Source organism: Pristis pectinata, chromosome 10 (assembly GCF_009764475.1).
Source record: "Pristis pectinata isolate sPriPec2 chromosome 10, sPriPec2.1.pri, whole genome shotgun sequence".
Lineage (NCBI taxonomy): Eukaryota > Metazoa > Chordata > Chondrichthyes > Rhinopristiformes > Pristidae > Pristis > Pristis pectinata.
The window spans coordinates 45,157,471-45,184,613 of NC_067414.1; the positions used below are offsets into that span (position 1 = coordinate 45,157,471).

A 27,143-nucleotide genomic window follows, 5' to 3' on the forward strand; every position below is an offset into this window, starting at 1 on the left:
ACCTTCTCTCAACCTGAAAACTAACTGGTTTTCCCCTCTTTCCCACGTATGAGAAATTCAGTGACCGTACATGTGACCGATCTATTCATTTAAGTTATTGTTGCAATATTGTGCATGCTGCATACCTGAATTTCCAATTTCTGCACCTGAGGGGAAAGGTTCCCTCCTGGGAATGTAAATGGGGAACATTTCTATTGTATCAAGAAGTAATTGTTGAGATCTGTTTTGTTCCCTCAGTTCTGTTACAGTATTTCCACTTGTTTTGGATTGACTGAAATTCCCACTTTATTTCATTAATATCTGTAGACATTTGGTTACCTTATCATATAAAGTGTTATCATCTCCATTTATTCAGAGCCAACATCTATCTACTTATTGACCCAAAGCCAACAGTTACATTTGTTTACATCTATGAGATACAAGGACCAAATTCCCTGAAGTAGTGCTCAGGGATCAGTTATTCAGCAGCAATGTCAAGGCTTGTGGAATCAAAAAGATATCAACTTGACATCCAATGCTCAATCCCATGGAAGAAGTGTTTCAGTCTTTTTTCAGTCACTTCAGTGTGCTTTTTGACCTTATTACACATTCCAAAATTATTTAAGTTGGTGCAAAGAGGTCTCATGATGAATTCCCCAAGCTGTTTTGCAATGCATTTCTTGATTCACTTACTGTTCATGTTAAACAAGCACAGAGAGTACAGCAGGCAGTTAGCTGAAGAGGACCACACTTAAAGGCAGCTTGCAAGATTTCTTGTTCTTCATGGGTGACTTTACCTTAACAAGCCACAGTGAAACTGATGGGATGAGATGGATTTCCAGTTTTATATCAACCCTCCTCCCCCCTCCCCACCCACCACCCCAAACATAGGCAGAGAGACACGTAGGCAGACCAAACAGACAGACTAAATACACGCACACGAACACACACATGAAATTAGAATCAGTGGTGGGTAAAATCAGCATTGTACCTGATCACTTTAGCCACCCAATGGATGGGTTAGGTGAACATGTCCACCTAACACTGCTTTTGGTAGACACTTCGGCACAGTGTTCAGAATAGGCATTTATGTAATAGGAGGTTTTCTTAAGATGGGAAGGAAGGATGGGGCCTTGGCACCTCAGGTGCTCAGAACAGGACAGGACTTATGCAGCATAACCCAGGCATGACAATTAGGACATGTGAGATACTGTATGTGCTAGCAGGGCCAACTTGTCTATGATTAAGCAGTAGAGCAGAAACAAATTTCTGGCATTTACAGGAGACTGCTCATTCAACATCCAGCACAGGGATAGGCCTGTCCATTGTGGTCACCATTCCACTGAATATGTAATTGTGTGCCACATTTGAAGTTACTGTCAGTGCTACTTGACATTTGAATGAGTTGTCTGCAAATTAATCTATCAAGCTGTTCACCACAAGTGTTTACTTTTAAACCTGAGTTAGTACTATTGTCACTTTCTCAATGGGAAAAGAGTAACAACTCGAGGTCGTAGTACTTCTAACAGGTTGCCAGACTCCTAAGGATGTCACTATTGATGGTTACACAAGAGATTGCAGATGCTGGGATCTGGAGCAACCAACAGTCTGCTGGAGGATCTTAGCAGGTCGAGCAGCATCTGAAGGAGGAAGGGAATTGTTAATGTTTTGGGTTGAAACCCTGCATCAGTGTTGAAGTCCTGAAGAAAGTTTTCAACCCGAAACGTCAACAATTCCTTTCCTCCTACAGATGCTGCTCAACTCATTGAGTTCCTCCGGCAGATTATATGTCACTATTGATGTTGGGTACCAAACAACTTGCCCAATTACTTTTGTACTGCTGCAACTAATCCTTACTCCATACAACCCAGTAACCCATATATTTACTGATTTGGCAACTATACGCATGGCCATTTTCCCCGTAGGTCAAATATTCTATCCACATGGATACCTACCATGATAACAAAGCTAGGGATAATTGTAATAGCCATTCTATGAACCTTTTCTGGAATATTTATATCAGCCAGCTCTGTCTTGGACAGGTACATGGATAGGAAAGGTTCAGAGGGATATGGGCCAAATGTGGACAAATGGGGCTAGCTTAGATGGGCACCTTGGTCGGCATGGACGAGTTGGGCTGAATGGCCTGCTTCCATGCTGTTTCTCTCTATGACTCTATCTAAAGGGATGATAACTGGACACTTTATTTCCAGAGGTCCAACCAAGACCTTGCATATCATGGCTCTTGTGTTTTTTATATTATGTTGTCTTTGCAATGCTCCCTACTCCTTGTTTTAGCTGGATGGTGCCTTTGGCAATGGCCATGCACCTTCAGGTACTCGGGTCGCTCTCCTGCTAAACAGGTTTCAAACCTATTTCAAACATGCTTTACACATAAAGACACAAGAGACTGCAGATGTGAAATGTCAACAATTCAAAGTTAAAGTCAAGTTTATTGTCATATTGCCAAGTACATGTATGCACAGGTGCAATGAAAATTTACTTGCACCAGCATCACAGGCACATAGCATCATATAATCAGCATTCACAAGAAGAAACATAAATTACACACAATTTTTACAAGAAAACAATTAGAACAAAAAAACAAAGTCCATTTTAGTGCAAAGTGGTCAAAGTGATCATAGTGTTGCTAAACTGTAGTGATTAGGGTTTTGCCGCTTGGTTCAAGAACCGAATGGTTGAAGGGAAGTAGCTGTTCCTGAACCTGGTGGTAAACCTCCCACAGATACTGCATAACCTGTTGAGGTCCTCCTGTTTGATGCTTTACATATTCTTGTATTAAATGTTCCCATGCATGGACATAGTATTTATCTAGATTAAATAATATTTGAGCAACGTGGGCCTATTCCTCCTTCAGATCTAGATCAATATTTAGCCCCTTTCAAGATTTCTAGCATAAGGAAAAATATTTGGTCTAAAAGTTCAAATTTACATGAAGTCACATGTAAAATGGTGCTGCAAAGGGAACTCATGTCAGCTTGATCCAGTGCTGCTGAGGGATGATTTAACCAGTACTCCTTGTGCACTCCAGAGAATCACAATCTTTTGCCATGTTTGCCTGTATTAACCGCATGTAACCTCATACGCTCTTTGTGAACAATGTATCAGCTGAATTACGTGTTATAAACAAGATGTGGAAGTAGAAGTAGCTGTTTGGCCACTCTTGACTACTTTGTCATTCACTAGGATCATAGATGACCTTTTACCTCTATGCCAATTTCTTCTACCAAATTCATATTTAAAAATCAATGGATCATTGGAATACACTGATTGGCTAGGACTTGCAATTGCAACATTTCCAGTTGAACAAAGTTTATTAAGAGCCTCAACCATGATGATACAAAGCTTATTTTGAGACTGTAACCACTGGACTAGACACTACATCTAGGGAAATATCATCCCCACATCTTTCCTGTTAAGCCCAAGCAGAATTTTGTATGTTTCAATTAAATTACTTCATTCTTCTACACCTAGGAGACTATTTAATCCCTCCTCATACAACAAACCTATCAGCCCAGAAATCAATCTTGTGAACCTGAATTGCATTCTCTCTGCTGCAAGTATATCCTCCTTTAACTGGGGAGAACCTATGTTCTCACTAGGCCCACATCTAATGAAAATAAGATCTCTCCAAACTTGTACTCACATCATTTGCAATAAAGGCCAGCATGCTTTTTGTCTTTTACGTGTTTTTACATTATATTCCATCTGCCAAACTTTTGCCTATTCAAGTTGTCTGTTCAAAAGCCCCCTGACGCCTTTCTGTATCCTCCTCACAGCCCACACTTGCCCCTGGTTTTGTATCATCATGGTTGAAACTCTTAACAAACTTTGCTCAACTAAAAATGTTGTAATTGCGAGTCATGCAACAGCTGAGGGTAAACCAGGTGTGAAGAATGCCAAGCAGGATATAGGATTGGGCACCCCACTTCTCCACCAATGACCAGGCAATCATGTTAGTAGAGGTAAACATCTAGATAGAAGTTCAGAATGCTCTGGCCCCTAAATAAGGGTCAGAATTCTGGTCCATTATTGCAGCTGAGCTAACCAGATCCATGTCATCTGCAGTAGACACGCCTGTGAAGGTGCAAGTAAGGTTTATTCCTTTAAGGCATCCATGAGAAGACTGCTTCCATTTATAGCAGCTGCCTTGTGTGTGGCCCATAAAGTTTTGTCACAGTATATCTGTTGTCCATGGGACATCAAGATCTTATATTTTTGGACTGAGAAAGCGGCCAGGTTAGACTTTGTGTAGGAACAGTGTGCTCATTTGTTTGAAGGGATAGGAATGACAACAAATGTGAAGGATAAATGTAATTGTTTCATTTAACACCTTTAATTAAGCTAATATTTTAATGGATTTAATTTTCTTTTTTTGATATTTTTTCACAACTTAATTTTTAACAATTTTAGTTTCAACAATTTATAATAGTTAACTTTCAGAAAATAATATTTTTGGATACAGATGATAGACAACTTGCGACACAAAATAAGCTGAGTACAGTATATTCCAAGGAACACAAGAATTTGGAACTATGGCTGACAGAGCATTTCTCCACTGGTGTATACCCCCTGGCCCCTCCCCCCCAAAAAAAAAACACACTCAACTGTGTCTGTAATTGACAGATTGATTTTTATGTTTTAGTCAACAACTCATTATGACTCTGCAATGTAACTCAGGATGGTAAAAGGTAAATTAGATGGACCCTGGCCTGCCCTGTCTCGCAACTAATGAATCCGATGTTTCCTTAACATTGAATGCTATCTGGTGTTTTTTTTAAAGCCGGAAATCCAATTTAGCTTCAGATTCAGTGCTGTAAACACTTTTGGTTCTATCACGAAAAACTAAATGCCTTTTATTCTCAGTAACAGAGCATTACTTTTATTTTCAATTAAGAGACCTTCAAAAAAAAAAGCTCCTTACAATAGTGAGCAGCAAACAGTTCTATTTCAGCATTTTTTTTCCAATCTCTTTTACTCCACCTCTTAGACTGCGGACAAATCTGGAGTGCTGGCCTGTGAAACTGCAGCTTCCTAAGGTCATGCAATTTTAATGAGACAAAGTCCTGAAGCTCTGTAAGCAGTAGTTTTATTTTTCATGTTTTGTAAATACATCTTTATGCTCAACCATGCGACAAATCCATCCATGAGTAAATGAATGAGCAATTCCTGTCCTTGTGTTTGTCTAGGACTCTGCAATCACTGTTCCTATTTACATGTGTGTTCTTTTGATTTGCTTCTCTTCCTCTTGATCCCTATTTTTAACCTGTGGATATTTGTATTCTTCTGTAGCTCCGTCAATTCATTTCCTACAAGATACATTTTTTTTTATTCGTACTTCGGCATGTGGGCATTTGTGGCAGAACCAGCATTGATTGCCCACCCCTAACTTCCCATAAGAAATAAGTGATGAGCCAATAGAGTCAGAGAAAGAGAACACAGATATACCTTCAGCCCACCGGGTCTGCGCTGGCCATCAACCACCCATTTTCACCAACCTTACATTAATCTAATTTTTTTTTATTCTCCCGACATTCTCCTCAACTCTCACCAGATTTTATCACTCACCTACACACTAAGGGTAATTTTACGGTGGCTAATTATCCTGCCAACCCACATGTTTTTGGGATGTGGGAGGAAACTGGAAAACCAAGAGGCCACCCACGTTGTTACAAGGAACACTTGAAAATTCCACACAGACAGCACTGGAGGTCAGGATTTAACCCAGGTCTCTGGTGCTGTGCTAGCAGCACCACTGCATACCCTTCTTGAACTGCTGTAGTCTGTCTTTTGTTAAGTATGGAGTTCTAGGGTTAAATATTAGTGACAATGAAAGACAGGTTCAGAATGGTTTGCAAGGGAACCTGTTTGGAAGGTCATCTTTAAGTGCTGGTGTGGAGTCCAGGCAAATGGAGAGGATTCCATCATGCTTCTGACTTAGAACATAGAACAGTGCAGCACAGGAACAGGCCCTTTGGCCCACGATGTTGTGCCAAACTAATTAAATGCCTAGCTAAACTAATCCCTTCTGCCTACACAATGTCCATATCCTTCTATTCTCTGTACATTCATGTGCCTATCTAAGAGCCTCTTCAACACTTCTATTGTATTTGCCTCCACTACCACATGTGCTTGTAGATAGGGGAAAGGCTGTGGGAGTGTAGGTGGTGGGGGAGGGGGGGTGGTGGTGGTGGTGGTGGTGGTTAATGATCAGGTAAGTTACTTGTTGCAGCCTCGGCCTTGCATGTAGTCACAGTGCTTATGTGACTGTTCAGTTGAGTTTCTTGTTACTGGTGACCCACAGGACACTAACGGTGGGGACTCAATGTTGGTAATGTCGTTTTATGTCAAGGGAAGCAGGTTATACTGTCTCTTGTTAAATGTGGTCATTTTCTGGCAAGCGTGTGGCAGAAATGTTACTTGACTTTTATCAGCTCATATCTGAATGTTATCTAGATCTTGCACGCAGACAAGGACTGTTTTGTTTTCAGAGAATTCACAAATGGAATTGAACGTTGTGCAATCATCAGTGAAATTCCCCACTTGATGAAAGAAAGCAAGTGAAGGTCTAGGGTCTTGGACATTGCTTGAGAAACTCCTAGAGTTATGTACGTTAACAGCATTTAAAAGACACTTGGACGGGTACATGGATAGGAAACGTTCATAGGGATGTGAGCCAAACACGAGCAAATGGGACTAGCTTAGATAGGTGTCTTGGTTGGCATGGACCAGTTGCGCCAAAGGGCCTGTTTCCATGTTGCATGACTCTATGTAATCAAGTGCTTTGCAAAGACAATCACTCCCTCATCTCCTCTGGAATTCAGCTCTTCTGCTGAACTCTAGAGCCAATTTGAGCAATTTTCCACATTGTCAGGCAGGTTCCAGTGCTCCCAGCTGCTTCTTGATATCATTTCCTCCTGAGATCTCCACCATCACAGAAGTTGGTCTCCAGCAATTCAAGGTAATTTGGCTAAAGATTGGCTTCTGTGCTGGTGGGTATATCAGGAAGAAGACAAGATGGATTATCTATTTGGCAATCCTGGCTGAATTTGGTTTGAATGCTTCTTTTTGCCGCTTGTGCGCTTGGCCCCACTTTCTTTGTGTCTCAGGATGTTCTTGGGACCTCATTCTCTCATATGTGTAATTGTTTACCACTATTTTTGACTAGATATGGCAGGATTGCAGTGTTTTGTTCAGATCCATGATTGTGGGGATGCTGTTTATTGTATGATGCTTTTACTGTTTATTGTGCACATAGTCCTTTGCTATAGCTTCACCAGGATTGGACCTTATGTTTAGGTAGGACTTCAGCTGCTTCTAGTACATGCTTCTGCATTCTTCATTTCATCAGTGGGCTCCATTGTCTTGATTGTTATAGTAGAGTGAATGACATACCGGGCCATGAGGTTACTGATTGTCATGGTGTGCATTTCTACTGCTGATGGCCCATTGTGCCTGTGGATGCCCAGTTCTGAGTCTTCTCTATTTAGCATGATGGTGGTGCCCTGCAATAGTTTTTGCTTGCCCTTTCCTATGTATTTATCTGTCTTGTCCAGAAATTCACTATTAGTGGATACTGCTAAATGCATTGTATATCCTTTCCAGAACAATGTAATCTGCCTCTGACACTAATTCCAGTGATGACCAGGGAATGAATTCTAGAAGCATAATGTGGTGAGCTGACTTGTTCACACAGCAAGTTTAGTGTTTCTGATCCTTCGCACATTTTCCTTTGTTCTTTTACGCTGAATTTAAACTCTTTTCCCTCTTCCTGCAATTTGATCTCTCCATGTAATTTCTTAACATGTGTGGCATCCATTTTGTTGAAAACCTTCATGGGAATAATAGCAGAGGTGTACAAACATTGACAAGATGACATACATTTGTATTCTTTACATGCTCAACAGGGCAATCTTCCAGTTAGCAAGAAAGCAACAATATTTCAACAAAGAAATCAGAAGTGCTGGCCCTAGAATTTGATCATAAATAGTGCAATACCATAATAATAGCATATAATATCTTTCATGTATAAAGTACAGATAATTCATCCCTTATAAAAATACTTAATCCACATGAACAATCAGGATAAGCTCTTCAGCCTTCATAATCTAACAATCATGCACTGTTCTATTTTGGACCTTCCTCAACTTAAGGGCTTACATTCTTTTCATTTTATTATTTTTTCCCTGTTATGCTCATGGTAAATCCATACGTATAGTCCTCATGGTTCCTGTACTGCCACTTCTTTATTTCTGTTTCTCCATCGTTATCTATCTCTTTGTTGCCTGCTCTTCCCCTTCTCTCCCTACAAGACATGCCAAGGCACAGAACAGCACACTATGGCTTTGAGATTCCAATGAACAGAAAGAAGTGCAGCTGGTCAGATATAAACATTGTGGACTGTAAATTTTGATTTGCAGCTTTGATTTTTCTGCAAAAATCATAGTAAAGATGTATGTTGTTGCCACATTAGTCATACTCCGAGCGCAGTGTTGCCAGTGTTTTCAATATACAGTACTGCAAGTAGAAACTCGGATGTTGCCTATGTTATTGTGTGACCATGTAAAACAGAGCTCCATGTCTGCTCACTGGACTCTCAATGCCAATTAGATTTATGCTCTTGTTATCAGGGAGGGAATTTCCTTCCTTGTATCATAATATACGGATTAATTGGTTGAGAATATTGGCACCTTCAGTGGTTTTTTTCAAAGATTCCTTTTGTGGTCATTTATTCTGAATTTATTTAGTTTTCTATGGTATGTTACGTCATCTCAGGCCATCCTAAAACTCTGCATGGCCAGTGAAGGATGGTCTTTGCTAGAATATGGTGGTCAATTTGCGCACAGTAAGATCCAATAAGTAATGATGTCATAATAGGAAAAAAAAACACAGATGCTGGAAATCTGAAATAAAAACAAAGTACCAGGAACTTTGGAGAAAGAAACCTTTCAGACTGAAGCATTGTTGATCTGAAATGTTAACTCTGTTTCTCTTTGCATAGATGCTGCCTGACCTGTTGAGTATTTCCAGTAATGTCATAATAGCCTGAAATATTGAGGGATAATATTTGGCCAAGTGTATTGTCTTAAAGCCTTTAACATGCACAAGTGAGAATAGTTGATTTCAATTTAATTTCTCATTTGAAAGATGCATTTCCTTCTTTTAGAGAAACCTTCCTTTAGTGCTATGTTGATCTGTCAATCCAGATTTAATACTCAAGTATTCTCAGTAGCATTTGAATCCACAATTTTCTGACTTGGAGGTGCTACCATTGAATCAGAACCGAGACCAAACCGAAAACAAATAGTTGGAGCTTGCTACATTTAACCATGTTTGTTTGGTCATGGTTGGCAACAATGACATTTAATCATAAATTCACAACTGGCAGTTCCACATCTAGCGTTTCATCTGTGTTAATGACTCCTCAGTAACAGCCAAAGATGCTTAATTTCCTTCCTGACATGTCAATTTGAGAATATATTGGTATTTGTAGAGCTAATGAGTCATAAGGCAAATGTAAATGAAGCACATGGCAAGTTATAAAAGGTTCTCTTGGAACATTGCCTGAAGTATTTCTGGAACAGTGTGATTAAGAAATTCATCCGACTCATCATATCTGAATAAATTAAGCTATAGAAATATAAAATCACAATCTTCTGTGTTATGTAGAATGTTTACCATGGTGTAATTAACTATGAGTTGAATTGGTTGAAAAGATGTCCCTTTCACAGTCCACAGAGCAGACTAGTTCTAGAGTAATAGTCTGACACCCTCTGACAGCTTCTGTGTACTCATTCTGTATTCGAAAGTAGCTGCAAGCACCTCTGGACAGATAATGATGGCTGTTTGTAATTTTGCAAAGATTACTTGCAAACTTGAGTCATTTATAGGAAGAAACTACATGTGTCTAACTTCCTTACAGCTTCTGGTATATTTAAATAGATTTTAATGAGGGTTGGAGCGAAAAGGTTATGACTGATCATACCTGTTGTTTATGACTCAGATCATACCTTTATTTTGCATCAAAGTCTTGTGTAAGCATATCTATTCATTAGGAAGATTCATATCTACCCCTTCTAAAAAGGAAATGACTCTACCTTGTCTATCATTCTGCTTGTCTTTAAAGTACTAGATTAGCTTTGTGGGAAAATGCATGCTGTTTCAATCATTCTTAAGTACAATTGGATATGAGAACATGCCAATGCTCCATTTACTAATTGTGGTCTATTTTGACATTTCTCTTGGGGAATCAGTTCCAATAACAGATTCCATTTTCTCAAGCATTTACCAAGAGCAGCCACCACAGAGAGGCTGTAAGTATCCAAGGTGATGGTGTGACTATTTTTTTAATTACTTGTGAATCTGAATGAATCTCTTTGTAAGAACCATCAAGAGAAGCCCTACTTTTGTCAGCAGTTGGTAGCAGCTGGAACAGCATGAGAAAAATCAACATAAAAATTTGAGTCACATTAACAGATGTTAGGACAGGTGATCAAAAGCTTGATTAAAGAGGTAGGCTTTGAGGAATGTCTAAAATGAAGAGAAAGACTATAGAATTGTAGAGGTTTAGGGAGCAACTCCAAAGCCTAGGGCATAAAAGGATATGTAGAGTAGCAATATAACCAGATGCAGGAGAACTACCTTGAATTGGGCTTGGAAGAAAGAATGTCTTGCTACAGAGGGATCAGAACAAAAGATCAAAGGAATTTCATTATGAAAAGGAAGGGAACAGTCTCATCTGGAGAAGGAGAATGTCAGCAAATTAGATTGAGGAAATAGGTTGACATTTGGTGGATTGAAACTGCAGTTGAAGACAAAAGGTTCAAGCAATATTCAGCATGTCAGGCAGCATCTGCAAAGAGAGAAAAGCAAAGTTGATACTTCAGATTAATAAACTTTCACTGGAACTTCCATTCATCTAAACCAATGTTTCTCCCCACAGATGCTGCCAAACTGCTGAGCATTTTCAGTTTTTATTTCAGATCTGTATATCCTGTAGTATTTTGATATTGGATCTGTTCACAATCCCAATTTCAGTCTGCTTTTATATTATAAATTGCTTATAAAGAGCTTATAATAAAGAGCTCTAATAAGGTCTAATAAAGAACTTATTTAAAGTGAACATGAATACATTTAACATGGGAAGTCCACTCTATTTTGGGAAGCAACCGACAATACGCCACCAGTGTTATACCCATAACATTTTTTTTGTTCTTTTCAATTTACGTGAAGGAATATTCTGTATTCTTGCAACTTTGGATACAAAGACCATATATCTCATCAGGTGTAATTGTGATGGTGATGGGAAACAGGTGGTAGAGCACGTTAAAGTTAAAGAAAGAAAAAGAAGGCATTGTGTATAATGAGCAGATAAATTATTATCAACAGTTGTCCTTCTGCACCTAAAGTGAAAATTCTTGAGTGGAGGAAAACTCTTGAGTGGTTAATTTTCCCTGGTTATGTCAGTCGAAGCTGTTTCCTCTCAAAAAATAAATCCTTCATTATTAATATGCATAATTGGAATTCTTTATCACAAAGTAATTTTACAAAGAAGAAAATATTTAAAGTTGCTTTGACCTTATTAATGCTTATATAGTTATTTCCTTTCCTTTTTATTTGGAAGGTTATCTAAATTTAATTTAAAAGTTCTTTAATGGAAAGGAGACATTTTCAGGTGATCTCTTTGATGCACAGGTCTTTGGCTGATTGTTCAATTTCATAAATTCAGAATCAGGTATGCTGGGAATTAGTGAAATGCTGACAATTTATTTTGATTAATGGTGGATCTAAAAGAAAGAAAACATGAAGATTAGATTTTAAAAAATGAACTCTAACCTCTGATACAAATAGGCTTAGTAGATGTGAAAGTAGTAGAATGTAGCACCCTAGCAGACTGAGATAATGTACCTTCATTCCGTATCTAAATTGTGCAGCTGCATATGAAAAAATAAATTTTCAGATCTAATTGAATTTTTGAAAAATGTATAAAAGCAGCTGTGTTCAGAATTTCCTTATTGGATATATTTATTTCAAGTTCTTGCAGTTTCTTTTTTCTATGTTTGTGATGATTTGCATACTCAAACAGGAACAAAAACATAATAGATCAAGCATCAGACAATCTGTGATATTGCTGAGGGCCATGAATGTTCAAATGCTAAATGTTTTCATTTTATGCTGTTTTTATATAATCAATACATTGATATTCTTCCACATAATTGAATACAAAATGTGATAGCCAAAAGAAAGGACACACATTTAGATGCTTACAAACATAGGCAAGGTATGTGCGAACATCTTGCTGTATTCACAGCTACATCTTTGCTGCTTTTATTGTAAATATACAGAAAATAAAAATGCCTTATTTTATAGATTCAATGCATTCTTTCTTTTCACCTAAATAGTTTTATCCTATTTCTTCATTTTGACGTATTGGGTTTGTAACCTCGTGTCTTTTTCCTTTGCATAGGAGAGGAAAATCTGTTGGCAATACTAAAAAGAAGATGGTGGAAATACATGATCTTGGGAGTAATAGATATAGAAGCCAACTATCTTGTAATAAAGGCATACCAGTATACAACCCTGACTAGCGTGCAGGTATGTGCCTAAAGGTTTGCTATCAATAATGCTTCAGCTGAAATCTAGACTTAGTGTCAAATGTTACCTGATAAAATAGCACTATGTCATTGTGTAATGGCTTTGTTTGCATGCTAATGGAATGGGATTGAATTCTGAGTTCAATGCCTGTGCTGGAATGTGGGAGGACAGATTACTTGCCGTTTATAGGACCAAACAGATTTTAATTTTATCAGCTACAACTGCTATGAAAACAGTCTCTTCCTCCACAGTTTATAGAGTTTAAAATGGAAGGATAATAAAGAAAGCATTGTCACAAATGTCTTTCTGGCAGCAAAGCTCCCAGCTTTACTGGGCTGATTTTCATGTTGTTAGTGCCCACTGTGCGTGTGATTGTGAGGCAGAATAACACAAGAAAGAAGGATGATGACCTGTAATCCTGGAAGTAGGTGGGAGCTCCATAACATAATGCTGTGAATAACATAAGGTTGTGAAAATGAGAAAATTATGGTTTTCACATAACGTTAACTCCTTTATTCCAGCTCATCATTAGGTGCTATTTCATTTCTGCAATGGATGTCCAGCTTTGCTAGTGTAAGAATCAAAGCCAGTTCTTCATATTTTATTTCATTTTATTGATTGCTTATGAGTCAGTGTGGTATTTTTCTTCCACGGCATTATCAATGACTCAGAATGGGTTCCTAAATGGGAATCCTTTTATGTGACCTTCTTAGAAGAAAAGGACATTGGGAAAGCAGGTTGTGGGCAGGTCAGGATGTGAAATGATACTCATTGCTTATTAATCTTTCACCCACATTTGCAACTGAAGGTTACCGGATGATTTTAAAGGGTGATTAAGGCAGGTAGAAACTCCAGTTCTAAAACTGGACATAAGCAGCGCCACACTTACATGAATGTACAGTTGGATTAAAACAGAGAATGCTGGAAATACTCAGCAGATCAGGCAGCATCTGTGGAAAGAGAAATTGAGTTAGCATTTCAGCCTTTGTTAAAACTGGGAAAGAGAGAAAACAAATTATTTTTAGGTTGCAACTCTCTTGCAATTCTATGGATCCAAACCAACGACACATTATTAAAATATAATTATTCTAAAAGCGCCCAAATTTGTTGCTGGTATATATGGCAGGATCCTTTGGAGCACTGATATACAGAGGGATCTTAAGTGCGCAAGTCCATAGTTTCCTGAAAGCTGCAACAGAAGTAGATAGGGTGGTAAAGAAAGCATACAGCATGCTTGCCTTCATTGGTTGGGGTGTTGAGTATAAAAGTTGAGAAGTCATGTTGCAGTGTATAAAAATTTTGGTCAGGCCACATTTGCAGTATTTTGTGCAGTTTTGGTCGCCACAGTACAGGAAGGAGTGGATCCTTTGGAGAGGGTGCAGATGAGGTTCACCAGGATGTTGCCTTATTAGAGGGTATTAGATATAAGGAGAGGTTGAACAAACTTGGATGGTTTTCTCTGGAGTGTTGGAGGCTGAGGGACGACCATTTTGAAATATATAAAATTATGAGAGGCATAGATAGGGTAGATAGAGCCTTTTCCCAAGGTGGAAATGTCAAATACTTTAAGGTGAGAGAGGGAAAGTTTAAAGGAGATTTATGTGGCTAGGTTTTTTTACACAGAGTGGTAGGTGCCCGGAATGTGCTGCCAAGGGAGGTGGTGGAAGCAGATACAATAGCAATATTTAAGAGGCATTTAGACAAGCACATGAAAAGGCAGTGAATTTAGTCATATTAGACCACATGCAGGCAGATGGGATTAGTTCCGATGGGTATCATGGCCGGCACAGACATTGTGGGCCAAAGGGCCTGTTCCTGTGCTATATTCCATGTTCTGTGTTGTAGTTCTTTTGTAATATTCCAAAAAAGAACATAGCACAGGAAGTGACATCAGCTTTCACATGACAGACAGAAAAATTGTGTCAGGCAAGCAAGAGTAAATCACACTGGCAAGTTCCCAATCAAGTTTCTGAGCGACACAGAACACCACAGAAACATTTATTATTGCACTTCACTTAGGCTGGAGTCACTTTACAATCATGTATTGGTGAAACGATCAAGGTAAGATAAGATAAGATTTCTTTATGAGTCACATGTACATCAAAACACACAGTGAAAGGCATCTTTTGCGTAGCGTGTTCGGGGGGCAGCCTGCAAGTGTCGCCACGCTTCCGGCGCCAACATAGCATGCCCACAACTTCCTAACCCGTACGTCTTTGGAATGTGAGGGGAAACTGGAACACCCAGAGGAAACCCATGCAGTCACGGGGAGAACGTACAAACTCCTTACAGACAGTGGCCGGAATTGGACCCGGGTCGCTGGTGCTGTAAACCGTTACGCTAACCGCTACACTACCATTGACTTCTTCATACTAGGTGGACTAAGATCCAAGGTTTGGTGATCATACACCCTCTGAATTATTGGGAAAATTTAGAGTCCTAGAGTTATACAGGGCAGAAATAGGCCCTCTATGTCCATGCTGACTATCAAATTGCCACCTACACTGATCCCATTTACCAGCACTTGGAGCATTACCTATGCTTTGTCTGTTCAAATGCTCATCCAGATCTGAGAAGTAAATTTTTCACTCAAAGGGGAATTGTTGTCTGGAATGAGCAGACATGGTGGAGGATGGAACAGTTAAAGACATTTAAGAGGCATGACTGAATAAGCAGGGTATAGAGGGATATGGAATTAATTCAGGGAAGTGGGATTAATATAGATAAGCACGATGGTTGGCACAGATGCAGTGGGCTGAAGGGCCTATTTCTATGCAGTACAACTCTATGACTTCTTAAACGTTATGAGATTAAACGTTAGGATCTTCCCACAGTGCAATCCAGATTTTTTTTCCTGGGAACCTGTCTAACCCTCTACCCCACCTTAAAACAATGTCATCTAATTTTAGACATCTCCATTATGGGTAAAAGTTTCTCACTATTCTCCTGATCTATGACCCTCATAATTTTATACACCTCTATCAGGTCCCCCCTCAGCATCCTGTGCTCCAAGGAAAACAAACCCAGCCTATCTAGTCTCTCCTCATAACTGAAATGTTTTATCCCTGGCAACATTCTAGTGAACCTCCCCATTCCCCTTCGAAGACAATCATGTCCTTCCTATCATGTGGTGACCAAAAATGCACACAGTACTTCAGCTGTGGCCACCATTAGTTTCCCTTGTGTCGAATCACTATGTTTAATCTTACTGCACAAATGTATTTGAGTTTTCAAATGAAACTCTTCTGAGTGTTAGTAAATGAAAGTAGCAAACTACTGCATTTTTTTAACGAAGAGTTAATGCTTTCCCTAAAGTTTTGACGGAAGCATTGTGGGAAAGTAATAAGGGATCACCAAGAATTCATGGATGGAGTATCAGAGAGTTCTTGGAAAGTTTTAGAACTGGAGGGGTTACAGTAATTGGAGGACTAAGGAGGTGGTATTTGACACTATTCTACAATCTATTGCTGGAGTGATTTCAAGCCATACATTTGTTATAGATTTCGTCACAATTTTTTTGTCTTATTTGTTAATCTATTTCTACATTGCAATTTATCATTTCATTAAATTAAAATTTGTCCTATGATATTTCACTTGGTTCTCTTGAAAGTAAAGAGAATGGAAGTTAATACAAAAAATTAAAGGAAGGTTTGGATTTATTCAGTCTTCTGATCCTTCAATGCGCTCAATATATTACAGCTGATGATGACACTTCACAAAATAGAAATTTGCTTCACTTCCTCAATAAATAGCATCAAAAACATCAACCATTGTAACATTTGGCCACACTGTTATGATAGTCCATGATTTGATCCACAGAGAATGAGGAATTGTGGATGTTTGCACTGTAGTAGTTAATGCTATTGCCCCTCAGCTCAGGGACCTGGGTTTTATCCTGACAAAACTCACTGTAAATGTAGAGTTTGCACATACTCTTTGTGATTCAGTATGTTCCTCTGGGTGCTCCAGTTTCCTTCCACATCCCAAAGATGTGCTGATAGATTAATTGAAGAAACGCTGTTGCCATAGTCATAGAAATTTGCCCTAGAGAAGGAGTCTATTCATCACATTGTATTATCTGAGTACATAAGCCAAGCAGATAAACATAAAGAATGCCAAGAAGAATTTGAGTAATTTTATAATATTTTAATCTGGAGTTTCAGTTTGTTTATATTTGTGTCGCCAGATACACCCAATCTTTTGCATTTTTGGTTTTCATTTTAACTTCCCAAACCACAGATCAGGTCTTGTTCTTTGCAGATTTTAGGAGTTGCTGATTCTTGTACTGGTTTCAATGTTGCATTGAGGATCATTTTTAGAATATTAGAGTATGAGCCTGCCTCATCTTGCTCCTGTTAGGATAACTTTAACAAAGGATTGTTATCACCCACTGCAGGCAAAACGGATGTTATTTTTTAACAACAATATCAATTAAAAATTTTGCATATTGCTGCTAAATCTGTTATTAGTCCATTACCAATATTCACACCCAGCAGCAGTATTGTAATTATCAAGCAGTGCTTTTTTTGTCTCCAAGAAGATTTTTATTCTGTTACTCAGGAAATAGTTCATAAGTAAAGGGGAAATGTGTAACTCTGTTTTGTAGGAAATTATTTACACTACTGTTTAAACTAGAATGGTTTATTTTTCTTTCTTTCTCAGCGTACACTCCCATATAGTCAAATAGCACAGAAACAGGCACTTCAGCCCACCGATTCCTCATCAACCATCAAATGCCCTTACCTCATTGTTTCTTGCTGTCCTTTTAGTCTGTCTTGCCATTCTAGAGCACTGATGCGATAATCAGACACCAGCAGCACAAACTGCCATTGACGTTGCATGCAAAATGACAAATTTCAGATTCTTTCTATGATTTACTTTTCTAAAAATGAACAGTTCTAAAATTACAGGGTTTGCATCTCAAAACACCTGCCACAGAGTAAGCAAATGTTTGAGATGATCAATGGGGTGTCAACCGAGTAGGCCTTTTTGCCTGGATGCTGTCAAACTTCTTGAATGTTGTTGGAGCTGCATGCATCCAGGCAAATGGAGAGTGTTCCTTTACACCAGATTTCTGCTTGGAAGGTAATGAAAGGGATTTGAAGCTGTTATAAGAAGATGAATTTAATGATCCAGAATTTACATCCCTTGAACTGCTTGTAATTGTAGTATTAATATAATTTCTTGATTTAGTTTTTGGTCAATGGTGACCCCCAGGTTGTTGATGTTGGTGAATTTAGCAATGTCGTTACCATGGAATGTCAGTAAGAAAAGGGAGATGGTCATTGCCTGTCACTTATGTGTCGTGGCTGTTAGTAGCTACTGATCCTATCCCTGAATGTTAGCTGACTCTTGCTGAACCTATTGACACAAGAATCAGCTCTTTTCTTTTTCGAAGTACCAAACAAGTTTTTTATTATCAGCATTGTTTTCTGTATCGTAATCTCCAACTCTTAATATCAATTGCCCTGCTTTGAATTAGGTGTTCTATCCTGTTTAGAGTCCAATATCACACACCTCGAAAATCTACTATTATTTATTACTTAACACTAATGATTTTACCAAAGTTGTTGCATTATCTTCACCTTTAAATTTCTTACATTTCATCTTCCTCTTCAATGTTCTACTGTGGGAATTCAGAACAAGGCACCGTTTAATGAACTGAAAACTGGCCTGTAATGTTTCTCACAGAAACCAGTGAGTTGCTCACTGCTAGACTGATATCTCAGTACATACTCCGTCCATGGCATGCATGGGTTCTTCTGCCACAGCTATCTGCCATGCAGTCACTCAACAGCTCACCCTGCTGAGAGCCAAGAGTGAGGTGAACTTATTAAGTATAGAGAGGTAGTCAACATCTGCTGGAAGGAATACTTTGAAAAGTTCCTTAACCATGACTCTGCCTGTGATAGGAGTGCTCTTGACTCCATTCCTCGGCAAACTATCCAGTCCAGCCTCACCACCAGCCTGACCAACAAGAAATCTAAACAGTCAAATGCCAACTGAAAAACAAGGATTTTGTCAGGAGCAGATGGTCTCCCTGCTGAAGTTCTAAAACACTTTGAAGGAGGACTTCCATCGCAAGTTCACAAACTCATCTCCCATGTATGAGAGGTTGAGGACAGGCTAAGGAATCTCCTGGATCCTATGATCATGACCCTTTTCTGGAAAGGGAATAAGTCTGAATGTGGTAACTATGGAGCGGTCTCCCAGTTGTCCATTACGTGGAAAGTCATTGCCAGGGTCCTGCTCACTCACTTCCATCCGATGGTTGAAGAGCTGCTCTCCAAATGACTTGGAAGGCACCAACTCTATGGTTGCTAAATTGATGTTGATGGCACAAGGATAGATAGGAGAGTAAGTTGTGAAGAGGACGAGGAGGATACAAAGTAATATAAATAGTTTACGTGAGTGGGCAAAGATCTGGAGTCTAATGTCTGAATAGGTGGCATAAGAGAGGCAACAAAATTCTTCTGCATATAAATGGTAAACAGGAAGTAAAAAGAGGTTGGACCAACCAAAATGCATGACAGGAGAAGCAAGGCTGAAGTTCTTGATGCATGTTTTGTATCAGTCTCTATCAACCTTTAGCATTGTCATGGACAAGGATAGGAGCAAAGAGGACAGGAAAATATTTAATTGGGGAAGAGCAAATTATGAGGCGATAAGGCTGGAACTTGCAAGTATGAATTGGGATGACATTTTTGAAGGGAAATATACTATGGAGATGTGGTCATTGTTCGGGGATCTCTTGCAGGATGTTAGGGATATACTTGTCCCAGTGGGGCAGAGAAAGAATGGCAGGGTGAAGGAACCATGGGTGACAAGAGAGGTGGAACAACTAGTTAGGAGGAAGAAGGCATCATACATAAGGTTTAGGAAGCTAGGATCAGATAGGTCTCTTGAGGAATATAGGGTAGGAAGGAAGGAACTTAAGAAGGGGCTGAAGAAAGCAAGAAGGGGACATGAAAAAGCCTTGGCGAGTAGGGTTAAGGAAAACCCCAAGGCATTTTTCACTTATGTGAAGAGCAGAAGGATGACGGGAGTAAATGTAGAACCAATTAGGGATAAAGGTGGGAAGATGTGCCTGGAAGCTGTGGAAGTGGGTGCGGTCCTCAATGAATACTTCTCTTCAGTATTCACCAAGGAGAGGGGACTTAATGACGCTGAGGACAGTGTTGGTAAGATTAATGTTCTAGAGCATGTATAATCAAGAAAGAGGATGTGTTGGAGCTGTTAGAAAATACTAGGACAGATAAGTTCCTGGGATCTGACTGAATATTCCCCAGGCTGCTCAGCGAGATGAGGGAGGAGACTGCTGAGCCTTTGGCGAGGATCTTTGAGTCTTTGTTGTCCACGGGAATGGTCCCGGAGGACTGGAGGGTGGCAAATGTTGTCCCCTTATTCAAAAAAGGTAGTAGGGATAGTCCAGGAATTATAGACCAGTGAGCCTTGCATCTGTTGTGGGCAAGCTGTTGGAAAGGATTCTTAGAGATAGAATCTATGGGCATTTAGAGAATGATGGTCTGTTCAGGGACAGCCAGCATGGCTTTGTGAAGGGCGGGTCATGTCTCACAAGCCTGATAGTGTTCTTTGAGGAGGTGACCAGAGAGATTGATGAGGGTAGTGCAGTAGATGTGGTCTACATGGATTTCACTTAGGCATTTGACAAGGTTCCACATGGTAGGCTTCTTCAGAAGGTCAGAGGGCATGGGATCCAGGGAAACTTGGCCGTGTAGATTCAAAATTGGCTTGCCTGTACAAAGCAGAGTGTTGTGGTGGAGGGAGTGCATTCAGATTGTTGGGCTGTGACTAGCAGTGTCCACAAGGAACGGTTCTGGGACCTCTGCTTTTCGTGATTTTTATTAATGACTTAGGTGAGGTGTTAGAAGGGTGGGTTGGCAAGTTTGCAGACGACACAAATGTTGGTGGTGTTGTGGATAGTGTAGAGGATTGTCGAAGATTGCAGAGGGAGATAGTGTAGAGGATTGTCGAAGATTGGTAGGATGCAGAGCTGGGCAGAGAAGTGGTCGATGGAGTTCAATCTGGAGAAGTGTGAGGTGGTACACTTTGCAAGGACAAACTCCAAAGCAGAGTACAAAGTTAATGGCAGGATTCTTGGTAGTGTGGAGGAGGAGAGGGATCTGGGGATCCATATCCACAGATCCCTGAAAGTTGCCTCACAGGTGGATAGGGTAGTTAAGAAAGCTTAAGGACGGATGTGGAAGTGTTGGAAAGGGTGCAGAGGAGATTTACCAGGGTGCTGCCTGGTTTAGAGAGTATGCATTATGAGGAGAGACTAAGGGAGCTAGGGCTTTACTCTTTGGAGAGAAGGAGGATGAGAGGAGACATGATAGAGGTGTACAAAATATTGAGAGGAATAGATAGAGTGGACAGCGAGCGCCTCTTTCTCAGGGCACCAATGCTCAATACAAGAGGGCATGGCTTTAAAGTAATGGGTGGGAACTTCAAGGGAGATATCAGAGGAAGCTATTTTACCCAGTGAGTGGTTTGTGCATGGAATGCGCTGCCGGGGCTGGTGGTGGAGGCTGATACGTTGGTCAAGTTCAACAGATTGTTCGATAAGGATATGGAGGAATTTCAAATAGAGAGATATGTGGGAGGAAGGGGTTAGATAGTCTCGCGCGAGGTTTAAAGGTCGGCACAACATTATGGGCTGAAGGGCCTGTATTGTGCTGTACTGTTCTATGTTCTATGTAAGAAGGAAAATGGTGCAATAGTCTCGTTAAAAGGGGAGGCAGTAGAAGTAATGAATGAGGTGAACATCGAGGGGGAGGACCTGATATATCCTGAATGAGTAGCTAAACCATCAGCCATCAGGTTAGGTCAATCTACATGAGTTCAAAGGCACTCTTGTTCCCTTGTTATCCTTATAATGTGCCTGTTGATATCAATATATGGCAGAGATAGGATATGGAGTGCAGGATCAGAACATTCACTCTGTGTGAGGAATGTCATCTGTACCCAACCAAATGTATACATTTCTTCTAACTAAAGTGCAGTTTTATCATTTAATACAGATTCAGCACTTGCAGTCCATTTACCTTCCCAAAATTCACTGCCAGAGTTAATTGGATTTATCTTAGGAGGTAAGTTGCATAAATTTGAGCGCCCGGTAAGTCTCCCTCACTCAAGCAAAAACCCAGCATTTGGACTTTGAGTTCTACAAGCCTCACAGGATTTTTTCATCCATTAAAGTCTGTAAAATTTTCTTATGTGCAAGGGTGCAGTGGTTGCTGCATCTAGTTAGCAGTTCAGTTATTACCTTCATCAGAAAAATGTCTCTTCTAAAATTTGCAGACCTCTCCATTGAACCATAGAACCATACGGCACAATACAGGCCCTTCGGCCCACCATGTTGTGCCGCCCTTCAAACCTAAGACTATCTAACCCCTTCCTCCCACATATCCCTCTAACTTAAATTCCTCCATATGCTTATCTGACAATCTCTTGAACTTGTCCAATGTATCAGCCTCCACCACCACCCCAGGCAGCGCATTCAATGCACCAACCACTCCCTGAGTGAGAAACCTCCCTCTGACATCACCCTTGAACTTCCCACCCAATACCTTCAAGCCATGTCCTCTTGTTTTGAGCATTGGCGCCCTGGGAAAGAGGCGCTGGCTGTCCACTCTATCTATTCCTCTCAATATCTTGTATACCTCAATCATGTCTCCCCTCATCCTCCTTTCCAATGAGAACAACCCTAGCTCCTTTAGTCTCTCCTCATAATCCATACTCTCTAGTCCAGGCAGCATCCTGGTAAATCTCCTCTGCACCCTTTCCAACACCTCCACATCCTTCCTATAATGAGGCGACCAGAACTGGACACAGTAGTCCAAGTGTGGCCTAACCAGAATTTTGTAAAGCTGCATTATCACTTCGCGGCTCTTAAACTCGATCCCCCAACTTATGAAAGCTAACATCCCATAAGCTTTCTTAACTACCCTATCAACCTGCGAGGCAACTTTCAGTGATCGGTGGATATGAACCCCCAGATCCCTCTGCTCCTCTACACTGCCCAGAATCCTGCCATTTACCTTGTACTCCGCCTTAGAGTTTGACCTTCCAAAGTGTACTACCTCATACTTCTCTGGATTGAACTCCATCTGCCACTTGTTAGCCCAGCTCTGCATCCTATCAATATCCCTCTGCAAGCTTCTACAGCCCTCCACATTATCCACAACACCACCAATCTTCGTGTCATCTGCAAACTTGCTAACCCAGCCTTCTACCCCCTCATCTAAGTCATTAATAAATATCACAAAAAGTAGAGGTCCCAGAACTGATCCCTGCGGGACACCACTAGTCACAGCCCTCCAATCCGAATGCACTCCCTCTACCACAACTCTCTGCTTTCTACAGGCAAGCCAATTCTGAATCCACATGGCCAAGCCTCCCTGGATCCCTTGGCCTCTGACCTTCTGAAGAAGCCTACCATGCAGAACCTTGTCAAATGCCTTACTAAAATCCACGTAGACCACATGGACTGCACTACCCTCATCAATCTTCCTGGTCACCTCCTCAAAGAACCCTATCAGGCTAGTGAGGCAAGATCTTCCCTTCACAAAGCCATGCTGGCTGTCCCTAATCAGTCCATGTTTCTCCAAATGCTCATAGATTGTAGAATCTTTTCCAACAGCTTACCTACCACGGACGTAAGGCTCACCGGTCTGTAATTCCCTGGACTATCCCTACTACCTTTTTGAATAAGGGGACAACATTCGCCACCCTCCAATCCTCCGGTACCATCCCCGTTGACAACGAGGACTCAAAATCCTAACCAACGATTCAGCAATCTCCTCCGCCTCACGAAGCAGCCTGGGGAATATTCCGTCAGGCCCTGGGGACTTATCTGTCCTAATATTTTCTAACAGCTCCAACACATCCTCTCTCTTGATATCTACATACTCTAGAACATTACCCTTACCAACACTGTCCTCAGCATCATTAAGACCCCTCTCCTTGGTGAATACTGAAGAGAAGTATTCATTGAGAACCTCACCCACTTCCACAGCTCCAGGCACATCCTCCCACCTTTGTCTTTAATCGGACCTACCTTTACCCTAGCCATCCTTCTGCTCTTTACGTACGAGGAAAAAAAGCCTTGAGATTCTCCTTAATCTTACTTGCCAAAGCCTTTTCATGTCCCCTTCTCGCTCTCCTCAGTTCCTTCCTTGCTACTCTATATTCCTCACGAGCCCTGTCTGATCCTTGCTGCCTACCTTATGTATGCTGCCCTCTTCTTCCTAACTAGTTGTTCCACCTCTCTCGTCACCCACGGTTCCTTCACCCTACCATTCCTTCTCTATCTCACCGGGACAAATTTCTCCCTAACATCCCGCAAAAAATCCCTGAACGTCGACCACATCTCCATCATACATTTCCCTTCAAAAATGTCACTCCAATTTACACTCCCAAGTTCTCACCTTATAGCCTCATAATTCGCCTTCCCCCAATTAAATATCTTCCCATCCTCTTTGCTCCTATCCCTGTCCATGAAAATTCGTAAGGTTATGGAGCAATGGTCACTGTCCCCCAAATGCTCACCCACTGATAGATCTAAAACTAGATCTAATATGGCATTCCCTCTAGTCGGCCTGTCAACATACTGCATCAGGAATTCGTCCTGGACACACTTAACAAACTGCGCCCCATCTAAACCTTTGGCACTAAGTAGCTGCCAATCAATACTTGGAAAGTTGAAGTCTCCCATTGTAATAACCCTGTTATTTTCGCATCTCTCCAAAAACTGCCTCCCAGTCTGCTCCTCAGTATCCCTACTGCTACTGGGGGGCCTATAGACTACTCCCAGGAGGGTAACTGCCCCTTTCTTATTCCTAACTTCCACCCATATTGACTCTATCTCCCTTTTCTGCAGCTGTAACAGTGTCCCTGACCAGTATCGCCACCCCTCCTCCTCTTCTCCCCCCACCATCCCTTTCAAAACACTGAAAACCAGGAATATTCAATATCCATTCCTGCCCCGATGTCAGCCATGTCTCTGTAATAGCCACAATATAACAGTCCCATGTACTTATCCAAGCTCTCAGTTCATCTCCCTTGTTCCTGATGCTTCTTGCATTCAAGTAAATACACTTTAGCCCATCCACCTTACTACTTTTGTAGCCTGTACTCTGCTTCTCCTTCCTCAAAGCCTCTTTACCTGTCAGATCTGACTTTTCCCCATCCCCTTCTTCCTCTGACCTACTCCTCCGGTTCCCGTCCCCCTCGCAATCTAGCTTAAATCCTCCTGAACCACGCTAGTAAACCTGGCCGCAAGGATATTGGCCCCCCCCTCAAGTTCGGGTGTAACGGTATACTCTCTTGTACTCTTTTTTGTACTCTCTTTTGTATACTCTCTTTTGTACTCTCGCAAACAGGATAGTGGACTTCTTGAAAAAGATTGGTTAGATGAAACTGGCGAGATTTTGAAAAGCACGTAGTAGCCTTGCAGTTGGTTCAAGCAAATCAAATGGACCTTTTGTTGCCATATTGGTCTGAAGCTGTGATCCTGATGAAGGTCAATCATTTGAACCATTAACTGTCCAGCTAACTGAGAATTTTCAGTATTTTTTGTTTTTATTTCAGATTTCCAGTTTCCATTTGCTTTTGTCTGGAACTAAAATGTTGATACACTGCCTTCTTCTTGTTTATCACTCCCTGCCTTAAATTAATTACATTCTCCTCTCTACAAAACAGAAGATCATAGATGAATTATTGAACGTTGAACTGATTCCATTTTGTATGTTAGCTCTGGACAAAGCTATGGATCAAAAATAGCCCAAGATATTGCAAATACTGGAAATCTGAAATAAAAACACAAATACTGGAAATTTTCAGTGTGCCAGTGCCTCTGTGGTCACTGATGGTGGTTTGTTTATTTGTTTGTTTATGGCACTGTGACAAGACTGTGTCATTAAACTGATTCTTTTTTTCTAGTTTATCTAGTTCTGGAAAGCATTCATTGCCACATATAAACTCTGAATTCTGTAGCCTTAATTGCAACCTACTAATTTTGTACTCTTCTGGTTTGCACTCATTGAAGATTTGTGTTAACTATTTGAGCGTTGCAGTCATTTAGTGATATCATTCAAGATGTTAATTGTTCTCAGCATGTCACAAAATACAGGATTGCTGCTCAAGCTTGGGAGAAGAATCGCTAACAAATTGGTAAATTGGTTTATTATTATCACATGTACTGAGGTACAGTGAAAAACTTTGTTCTGCATGCCATCAGTACAGGTCATTTCATTACAACAGTGTATTGAGGTAGTACAAGGGAAAACAATAACAGAATGCAGAATAAGGTGTGACAGCTACAGAGAAAGTGCAGTGCAGGTAGACAATAAGGGGTAAGGCCATAACAAGGTAGATTGTGAGGTCAAGAGTCCATCTTGTCGTATAAGGGAACCATTCAATAGTCTAATAACAGTGGGATAGAAGCTGCCCTTAAGCCTGGTGGATTGGGAGGTCAAGACTCCTTCAGTTCCTCTTCCCAACATTCTGCGCAAAAGGTGGTACTTTAGTCTCCCTTTTCTGATTTTGGTATTGCAGATGACTCCATACTCCCTTGTGCACACCTGGGAACAGAGGTCAAAACCTCTTCCTCTTGGTATGATGGCCCCAAAAGTTTTCCTAACCTTCCATAGTCACAATTGATCATCGTATAATAAAGCCCTTCACACCTTGGTTTCCTCCATTTAACTGGTCTTGTAAGGGGCATTCAGATGCATTGTCCCATGTAAAGACACATGAGCAATTCTGTGTGATGCATGAGTATTTTGATAATCACATGTGGACAAGTAACTCTATACAAAACAGTGCACAACTGGAGCTATTGACAATATCTTTCAGATAACTTAATCTTGAACTACAGCATCAACAGGCAACTGGTATTTCTTTTTTCAAAGCTTTTCTTCCTCCCCATTCCTAATGAATACCTACACGTGTGTATGTGTTTAAGTTTGCTCTCCTAATGCACATTATCTGATGCATTCAGACAGGTGGTCAACGCAACTTGTTCACATCTCCATGCACTCATCCTCATAACTTTTATCTACCATTTCTTCACCTTAGCAAAATACCCATATACCTTAAGATAGTTATTACTTCTATCATTTGGTCTCCAGAGCCTGAATTGAGAATCTGGAGCCTGAATCCAGAGTCTGGAAAACTCATTGGTCACCCACACATAGAACAGTACAGTACAGAACAGGCCCTTCAGCCCATAATGTTGTGCCAACCTAATTAAATTAGCGATCAGATGCCCAACTAAATGAATCCCTTCCGCCAAACTATCCATTTCCTTGCATTTCCCGCACATTCACGTGCCTACCTAAGAGCCTCTTGAATGCCCCTATTGTATTTGCCTCCATCACCACCCTAGGGAGCACAATCCAGGCACCCACCACTCTCTGTGTAAAAAAAAACTTGCCCCGCACATCTCCTTTGAACTTACCCCCTCTCACCTTAAATGCATGCCCTCTGGTATTTGTTACGTTTGTTCTTCATCAAGAGACAAACTT

General features: G+C 40.5%; 1 protein-coding gene across 1 annotated transcript in view; it reads left to right on the top strand.

The window, feature by feature from the left end:
* slc35f1 (solute carrier family 35 member F1) overlaps positions 1 to 27,143 on the top strand; it is a 229,047-nt gene that overhangs the window by 126,776 nt on the left and 75,128 nt on the right. Inside the window, exon 3 of the mRNA XM_052024786.1 lies at positions 12,467 to 12,594. Coding sequence (XP_051880746.1) covers positions 12,467 to 12,594 — 128 coding nt within the window. The remainder of the gene's footprint in view (positions 1 to 12,466; positions 12,595 to 27,143) is intronic.